Raw genomic sequence first — 9,119 nt, forward strand, 5'->3', positions numbered from 1 at the left:
ATCAGAACTGGATCAGAACCAATCAGAACTGGATCAGAACCGATCAGAACTGGATCAGAACCAATCAGAACTGGATCAGAACTGGATCAGAACCAGTCTGACGCTGCTGGGGCCCTGATGGTGTTTCTGGTTGTTTTGTCAGTGACGACTTTCAGGTTTGAGTATCTGATACTGACTCCATGTTTGGTGTATTTGATGTTATCAATATATTAAGAAAAACAGAAATTATTGCCTTAGCATTAGCTTCTGCTAAACATCGTGTTGGCGCAATGGTTCTGATGGCCCATTTGAAGGAGTCCAGTTGTTTTTTCTTTACCTTATTGGCCATAATCTTTACATAATCCTGGTTTTCTTGCTTTAGTCTTGACTGGATGTTTCTGCTAATGGAAACGGTTTTTATTGGGCCTGAAGTTGAAATGTAGTAATGTAGGATTTCCTCCATATTAAACCGTTGCCATAGTTACACCAACATCTGCTTGTGATTGGCTGATTGATCCTCTTCCGGTCACCAAAGAGCTGAACTCTCAGGGTCAGATGATACAGAGAAGGTGCTTCCTGTTACAAACACACTAAGTTCTCACGAGGTTTTTAGTCTTTCAGACATTTTAGATTCTCCAGCTACTAAATTCAGCCAAATAAACATTTACAAATTAGGCTGGAGTAAATTTAGCCACCGCAAACTTTCCCACAGCCGTGTTCTCACCACGATGAGCTTCTGCTCGACATTTACACCCAGAGCGAGGCGTCAGCTGCCCATTCAGAAAAACCAGAACTGCGGAAAATTCACCCACAGTCGTGACGAAGCGGAAAGTCAGAGGATCCGATGCACGCCTACACCGGAGCAGCCGGGCCGGACGGCTGCAGGCTGACGGCCAGGAACAGACTCAGCAAGAACCTCAAAGATCATTTCAAAACGAATCAAACTAAAAGCAGAAATAAGCCTCAAAGTCTCAGTTTTGGTCCTTGTTGTGTTGCTTTGAATGTACAGGAACACAACAGCAGCAGAAAACCGCAAACGCCACCGAGCAGAGCTCAGGAGTGTCTGCTTCCTCTGCCTCATGTTCGCTTCGACACAAACATCGAGCTGACAGGAAGCCGCGGCCCGGTTCTGCAAGCTGAACAACTTTTCAAGAACAAAACACATGTTTCTGACGTTTCCTCCAACAAACGTCCTGCAGAAATCCTCAGACAAACAGCATTTACTGCAAAAAGTACTGCAAAGTACTGCAAAGTACTGCAAAGTACTGCAAAGTACTCGGCTTCAGACGGATCTTTAAAGCTGGATGTTTGGGATTAAGTTCACAAACATTTCCAGATCATGTGGAGGAGAACCAGCCACACATTTAAAGCTCATTTCAAGCCAACATGAACTAGATTTTACTTCCTTTTCTCTCCTACAAGCTGTGCAGCAAACGCCATCCTGCTACTTCTGCTTACTGCTGCGGGTCGGCTCTGACCTGGTTCTGATGCCAGAGCCGTTTCAGGAGGAATAAACTGGTTTCTGTACGGATGACTAAACGTTTCATGGTGATGCTCATGAAAGAACCGGAAAACTTTTTCCTGTCATTGAAGACAGATTACCGTAAATCCAGGCAGAATTYGTTACTGCCTGGAAATCGGTAGAAATGATTTGACGCTTCCGGCAGCTCGTCTTTCTTTCCTCTGTAAATATCAGTAAAAAACTAAAAAATAATCCGTTTTAGAGCTTCTTCCAGTCGTGAACACACTGCTGCTAATGTGCAGCACTAATTTTTCACTTAGTCATTCAGAGTTTTTGCTAACTTTGAAAACAAAATTAGTGCTTTAGAGCTTTAGCATTAGTCTTGCCTAATTATATTTATTTAGAGCTTTAGCATTAGCCTCCCCTAATTATGTTTATTTAGAGCTTTAGCACTAGCTTCCCCTAATTATGTTTATTTAGAGCTTTAGCATTAGCTTCCACTAATTGCTAAGTTGGTTTAGTATYTTAGTGTTAGCTTCCTCGCTGACATCGTCCATTAGCATTAGCTGAACTAATGTTTATGATTGGTGTTTTAGGATTAGATAATAAACCTGTTAGCTAGCGTTGCTAGCTGCTGGCTCCTTATCTGTCYCTGTTATCATTCTATACTTTACTGCGCTAATAAATGGCTAGCCTTCTGTTTACCTGCAGAATCGGAGATTCTGGTCCGTTTTGATCCATCATCAATGACGAGAATCTYCAGTTCATGGAAAATGTATTTTAAAAATGCGGATTTTCATTTAATTGCTTTTTGAATAAAATAATCTGATGACTTGTGTGACTTCTGCTCTTGAGTTGCAGCTTAATTTTGTTTCTCTTCTGTTCAGGATGAGATTCTTGTTTTTATTCTGCATGGACTACTTCCTGTGGACTGTGGTCATGAATAAGGGAASATGCTGCAGTAAATGACASCATTTCTGCAGTGGATGATGATCTTAACTAGGAAAAGAAAAACTCAGAAGCAGGAAGGAGAAATAAACGTGATGCTCTTGGAAACCAGGTAGCTGAATTCCTGAGGTTTGAGGTGAAAGTTCACCTCYTAAATGTAAAACCAGAAACAAAGCCGGCGTTGTTGGAAGCTGTTACCTGCAGCTGCTGCTGAATGATTTTCATGTTGTGTCTTTGCAGGAAGTTCTGCTCCTGCGATCGGACCTTCTCCAGCTGCGTCTGCAGGTTGGTGAACAGAACCGAAGCCATGGACTCGTCGTTGACCGCAGAATCCCTGAAAACGGCCGAGAACGACCAGAAGAGCAGCGAGATTTACACAACGAGCAGCTGCAGCTGGACGTGATAGAGATTCATCTGATTTAAATGGATGCACTTTGACCCCAGAAGTCAGAGTCACTGAGTGAATATCGGTGCTACTGAGACTGATTCCAGTCTACAAAGAGAGAATAAGTTTTAGGTTTGAGAGAAAGATGCTCCAGTAGTGAAGAGTTCAAGTTGAATATGCTGCTGTTTGCAGTAGGAGGGTGAAGTTAGCGTTAGCGCTAAAGTTAGCGTTAGCGGTGAAGTTAACATTAGTGGTCAGGTTAGCGTTAGCAGTTAAGTTAGTGTTAGCGGTAAAGTTAGCATTAGTGGTAAAGTTAACGTTTGCGGTGACGTCAACGTTAGTGGTCAGGTTAGTGTTAGTGGTCAGGTTAACGTTAGCGGTAAAGTTAGCATTAGTGGTAAAGTTAGCGTTAGCGGTGAAGTTAACGTTAGCAGTGAAGTTAGTATTAGCGGTGAAGATAGCGTTAGCGGTGAAGATAGCATTAGCAGTGAAGTTAGCGGTAAAGTTAACATTAGTGGTCAAGCTAGTGTTAGAGGGACTCTCTGAGGATCAGGATGTTTGCAGACGACATTGTGATCCACATTTCTCTGTTGGAGTCACAGTTAGCGCAGTTAGCTTAGCATGATGTGTGTTTGATTGGGGGCTTTTTTTTGACAGAGTTCAGGTGTGACTGCTGGTTTCAGTCTATCACCTGAACCCACAGATTCGCATTAAGGGGCTGAATTTGTGTTTTTGCCATTTTACAGCATAATAAAACTGTTAGCTTCTGTTGCTATAAAATGCTATGAAATATGAATTACAAGAAACTTAACTTTGTAATTCAAACCTTGAAACGTCACTAGATTGAGAAATAAACTTCATTTACAGAAAAATGATGTTTTTAATGTGAGAATAGGCATCAATAGTTTTATGTTATTTTAACAACAGATTTTCTCTTTATTAAGATATTTCAAATATAATTCTTATTTTAATGAGTTTCATTTAATTTTAAAGAAAAACTTTTATTTTAACAACATGTAAATATTTAACTCGTTGAAAATGTTTAAAGGTTTTTCTCCTATTTCTCTCTTTCATTTAAACATTTAAATAATAAGTGTTGCTGTTTTACAGATTTTATATTTCTTATTTAAATTATCACAAAACCTGAAACCAAAGCTCTTAAAAACATCAAAGGGAAAGTTTGATTTAGTTTCAGATTAAGTAAAAGTTATTTATAATATTTCGTTAAGATCAAATCACAGGTTTTCTTTCTCACTTTGTTTTTTTCTTTTTAAAAACACACAAAACTCAGATTATCGTTATTATTTATCAAGTTTTTCTTCAGACTTTAAATGATTGTTTTGGTTCAACACCTGATCATCAAATGTAAATGAATCAGTTTGAGGAAAAAGTTTCATATTCAAAACGAGAATCTGTTTTTATCGTCTTTATCTTTAAAACTGAACAAAGAAACAGAAAAAAAAACAGATTTTGTGGAGAGAGAATGAAGATTTCACTAAAGAAGACGTCGTTTTTGTCTTTGCTGTGAAAATCTGTGAGAATAATCTGAAAAGARAATATGATTTAATGAATTTCCTGTTGGAGTTTCACCCTGTTGTTAACATATCAGGGAAGTAAAACATCAACAGTTTGAATCTGAAGTGTATTTATTTCATAGATGTTTTATGAAACCTGCTCACAGGTTTTACTCTCAGGTCAAATCAAACGAGACAAAACAGAAGCAAAAGTTGAACTAAAATGTTTCTGGAGGACCGTCGGTCCAAACAGCAGGAGTTTAAACTTTTCTTAATTCCAGTTAACAGCATGATCACATGAATCACGTGAAGTTACAGGATTTTCACCTCTGAGGAAGATAATTAAATATTCTCAAAATAAAGGAACAAAGTGACGCTTCAAAACCGAATCCAGATCATTTTATATTTACTGTAAAAAGCTGAATTGTTCTCCAACTTGTGAGACTTTCCATCCATTTAATTTGATCCGTTTCTCTACATTTCCAGCAGACATGCTGCCATGTTCAGGTCCACGTTGCAGTCGATGCAGCAGAACCGACCCGAGTCGGACTCACCAGTCCTGGGACTCGATCCAGCCGGCCAGGCCCTGCCGGATGTCCATGGGGAAGTTGTCATCGTACAGGTAGTCCACCTGCTCCAGGAGCCTCATCTCCAGCTGCTGGACCTGCTTCCACTGGCTCATCCTGCTTCTGGCTCAGGGTCAGAGGTCACGCGCAGAAAGCTGGCTGTGCTGCTCTTCAGATGATCCTGGGTGTCAGAGCGCCGTTTGCCCGTCAGTCCCTGCCAGCATGTGCGCCTGCTTGTGTCAGAGGTTTCAGTTTTACAGTGCGCTGCTGCGTTCAGGAAGMGAGCTGATTTACTGGCTGCTGGCGCTCAGCAGGAAGCCGGCCCATCCCCCGCCAGCGTCAGCTGCAGGTTTCACCCCCCGCGGTTCCACTCCGGCAGAAAAACAGCACAGCASAGCAATAAAACCAGAAACGGAAYGTATGGARCTCCCAAAGTGCCATTAATTATTGTTCCTTTGTGTTTACATTTAGCTCCAAACTAGTTACCTCACTAACTAAATATTTACCTACTAATTACATGTTTAGCTTGCTAATTAAATAGTTACCTTCAAACTAAGTATGTAGCCCACTAACTGAATATTTACTTGYGCTAACTCATTTTCTAGATAACTATGAAGTTTCAGATCTAAATATTTCRCTAGTGAACTAAATAGTTAACTTACTATTTAGTAAGTTAACTAYTTAGTTAACTTATGGAGGAAGTTGGGTTGCGGTCTGAGAGAGGAATTCAAATGATTGTTTGATTGTTTAAACCTAAATATTTATTATCTAAATATTTAGGTYCCAACTGAGWAAGTAGCTGACTAACTGAATATTTAGCATCTCTTAAACATTTAGCTCCCAAATAACTTTGCTCAATAACTAAATATTTACATTAAAGCCAACTTTTTGCTAGCTGAAGATTTAGTCTGGAGCTAAATATTCAGTTTGATAATTAAACATTTAGGATAGAAGTAAAAAAAATGTTTTAATTATTTAGTTCTGAGCTAAATATTTATATCACTGACTAAATATTTACTTTGAATTTAGTTTGTTAGCTAAATGTTTAGTTTGGAGCTAAATATTTAGCTGGCTAGCTATAACAGCCACTTCAACACAAAGATAACTTGAACAAATACGTTTCCAGGAGGAGTCATGCTGTGGGACTGCTGCTGTCTCTTTAATAATTATTGAGTCTAACTCACACAGTGAGTCACAGATTAACATCGGGAATAAAACCAATGTGACTGAAAGTGAGAGTTGACCGGAGGTGTTGGTTTCATATCAGTCATAATGAATTATAATGTTGATAACTTTCTCTGTCTGAYGCCGACAGTCAGAACAAACTAAACGTTAAACAGGAAACACTTTCCTCAAAGCACCGTGGGTTAATGTTGCCACTTTAATACATTTCAGGGTGTCATAATTYATTCCTCAACAGAGATGGCGTCTTTAAAACGTTTTGAAAGGAAAACAGTAAATTTAGTTGATTTTTATAGTCGGTTAATAATTTAAACTGTGATCTGCTGACACCTAGTGGAGAAAGTGGTTGACTGCMTGACAGACAGCATGAGGACTATCATCTGGTCTGCTCTCCTTTCAGTGACTCCTTAAACTATTTCAGCTCATCACCTGGAAAATGTAACAAACAGAAACTTTGTCATCGTGACCCAGTGGAAATCCACAGCAAATCCAAACATGTGCTCCCAATTCTTCTTTTTTAAACTTTATGCAGTATGTTTTATGTAATCGCACCGGCATTAATTAATCWTTAAACATCCGTACTACAACATTTGCAGCTTATGAGTGGCTGCAAACSTCTGCATGAACATTCAGTGAAACAATACAGTAATAACATGTTGATAGTTGAGGTAAAAATAACACAATGGGCTGTTTGAGATAAACAGCTAAGAATGATTATCAGCATTTTATTAAGAAGTCTCGATGAGTCGGTTAGTGAATGAAAGGAAGTCCGAGTCTTCTTCACCGAACAGATGCTGATTATTTCGCTTCTTTTCATCCCACAACACGTCCGACACGACCGTCCCAACATGGCCACGTCGATTACGTTCAAAACATTTCATCTGCAGTGCCATTTCCGCTCGCCAGGTGGCGGTAAGGTTCCAACCGAAGGCTTTACGTAGAGACACCGGGCGGATATAACGTCAGCCGGTATGAAAACATGGTTGAACAGGCTGAAATCCGCGTGGTTCACCAAGGTGGCAGTAATATAACCTTCAGGGAGCCGGCTATAAGCTCCGACTCCAGGTTAGTGACTTATTTTAGTCCGGTTTATAAAGCTAATGTCAGATATTTAGTTGGTGTTAACGGGAAAGCGGATGTCTGAGCGTTAGCAGCTAATGCTACATCCTGCGCTTCTGCCTCTATGATGCTATTAACTCAAAAACTTACCTGAATGCAACTTTACAGTGAAATTACATAAATAAAACTTGCCAGAATTAWGCGTTAYTCTAAAATTATCACTATAAAATCTACRTTACTACGAAACTTTGTCCATAAAACMTGCCTGAATTCCGAGTTACTACAATTATAAATATAAAACCTGCCATTAAAGCCTAAAGATGATGTTTTGCGTCCGCAGGTTCCTTCTCTGCGCCTCGGGACACAATGTGAAGGTGTTCAGTACCGTCACTGAGGAGTGTGTCCAGGAGCTGCGGGGCCACACGGACCTGGTGACCGGTGTGCTGCTCAGACCCTCCAACCATCTGCAGGTAAACATCCAGATGTGCTGAACTCTGTGTTGTTGTGTTAGCCWCGGCTGATGGAGAGAAAAGCTGCAGATAACCTGACTTCACCCCTCAGTAATCCATCTGCTGCTGAAGCCATGCTACTCACCGGAGGGATGAAAACATTCAGGAAGAGAAGTAAAATTAAAGAAGGATGTAGTTGTTGTGTTTTTCTCAGTGCAAAAGTAAAAATCAAATCAGTTTCCATACCATAAACCAGAGCAAGAAAACCACAAATCTCTGATTATTATGATTTAAATGTATTCTGAGTGACTCGTATAAAATCATATTTGATTTATAATCTTGTTTTCTAACCTTTGACCTGTGAATGTGCATGATGATGTGAAAGCAGCAGGTCAGACGTGTTTTGTATTGAAATCCAGATGCATTAGAATCTGATGAAAAATGAATTAATTTCAGTAACTTGGTTCAAAAACAAACAAACTGAAATAAACTCCTGGATGTTCTGGATCTCTAAAGCGTACCTTTCTGAACCGATTGAATGTTTGATGCTTTATTAGAAATGAATTCTGTGGTTGAACCTGCAGGCTTACTCCTGCTCAGCAGATGGCACCGTGAGGCTCTGGGACTTCACCGACGGGATCCTCATTAAGGTAAAACCTTCTCCTCCATCACCCGAAGGTTCATTCAGGTTTTAACTTCCTGTCTGAGCTGGTTCCACCTGGACCAGGCTGTTTCTAACAGAGCTGCTCTTCCTGTTTCCTGTTTCAGACGTACGTCATCGGGTATCCCATCTGCTCCATCTACGCCTCGGCCAGCCATGATGGCGTCGTCTTCATCGCCACGCCAACGAAAGGATACAAAACTTTGGGTAGGTTTGAGTTCCTTCCAGCCGAACGAGAAGTTTTGGTCTAAAACTTTCTTTGTCAAACTCCATCTGAATATGTTTCAGCTCTGTTTTTTTATTGCATTAAGACGTAAAGTTAAGACCATGGTAGACGTCTTACAACAAAGATATTTCTAGCTTTTAATCATTCATGAAGCTTCTTAAGAGATGTGGACTGTGGATGCTAACATTAGCATTAGCTGCTGCATGTCARCACTGAGGTGCTATTTCAGGCTACCGTAGCTTCGCTGCTAGGCTAACTCTTTTTAGCACGTCTTGAACACAGCGATGGTCTTTTTCAGCGTCCAATCAGATTGTTTAGAAGCAGAAAGGAAGCAGCGTCATCRCTCCTGTTAGCGGACGTAGCTGTGCGTCAGATTTACAGATGTACTGGAAACGAGTGAACATGAAGGTTCCAACTGCAACGTTTGTATGTAAAAGAAAAAATTATTGTGTTAAAATTTCTGTAATTAACATGTCCATTTTGATTATTTAAACACTTCAAACATCTGTTTAAAAATATGAAACTTTGACATATTTTGAACGTGGAGGACGTACTGTAGCGCCGCCTGGTGGACAAGCAGGAAACGTAATGAAATGTTGACATGAGGGAATCTGTTGGTTTATATTCGGATAAATATGGAAACAGAAGCGGCGTTTTTAACTGAATCTTCAGCCATTTTATGTATATA

General features: G+C 40.0%; 2 protein-coding genes and 1 long non-coding RNA gene across 4 annotated transcripts in view; 2 read left to right on the forward strand and 1 right to left on the reverse strand.

The window, feature by feature from the left end:
- LOC103460696 (uncharacterized) overlaps positions 1-2,719 on the forward strand; it is a 23,952-nt gene extending 21,233 nt beyond the window's left edge. Inside the window, exons 2-3 of the long non-coding RNA XR_532970.1 lie at positions 2,329-2,501; positions 2,630-2,719. This is a non-coding gene — a long non-coding RNA (uncharacterized LOC103460696). The remainder of the gene's footprint in view (positions 1-2,328; positions 2,502-2,629) is intronic.
- The window catches only part of LOC103460697 (signal transducer and activator of transcription 4-like), a 31,878-nt gene extending 26,377 nt beyond the window's left edge, over positions 1-5,501 (reverse strand). The window contains exons 1-2 of one of the 2 annotated variants that reach the window (XM_008402973.2): positions 4,843-5,501; positions 2,588-2,723 (exon numbers count right to left, since the gene is read on the reverse strand). In XM_008402973.2, the coding sequence (XP_008401195.1) occupies positions 2,588-2,723; positions 4,843-4,970 (264 nt within the window). In that variant the 5' untranslated portion in view covers positions 4,971-5,501. The remainder of the gene's footprint in view (positions 1-2,587; positions 2,724-4,842) is intronic. The other variant, XM_008402974.2, reaches the window with a different exon arrangement.
- An 816-nt stretch (positions 5,502-6,317) lies between these two features.
- Positions 6,318-8,456, forward strand: wdr75 (WD repeat domain 75). Its single transcript, XM_008402993.2, has 4 exons — positions 6,318-7,101; positions 7,436-7,565; positions 8,129-8,194; positions 8,313-8,456. Exons 1-4 carry the CDS (start codon positions 7,016-7,018, stop codon positions 8,454-8,456), a joined length of 426 nt encoding a protein of 141 aa, XP_008401215.1. The 5' UTR covers positions 6,318-7,015.
- The last annotated feature ends 663 nt before the right edge of the window (positions 8,457-9,119 follow it).

This window comes from Poecilia reticulata, unplaced genomic scaffold (assembly GCF_000633615.1).
Source record: "Poecilia reticulata strain Guanapo unplaced genomic scaffold, Guppy_female_1.0+MT scaffold_277, whole genome shotgun sequence".
Taxonomy (NCBI): domain Eukaryota; kingdom Metazoa; phylum Chordata; class Actinopteri; order Cyprinodontiformes; family Poeciliidae; genus Poecilia; species Poecilia reticulata.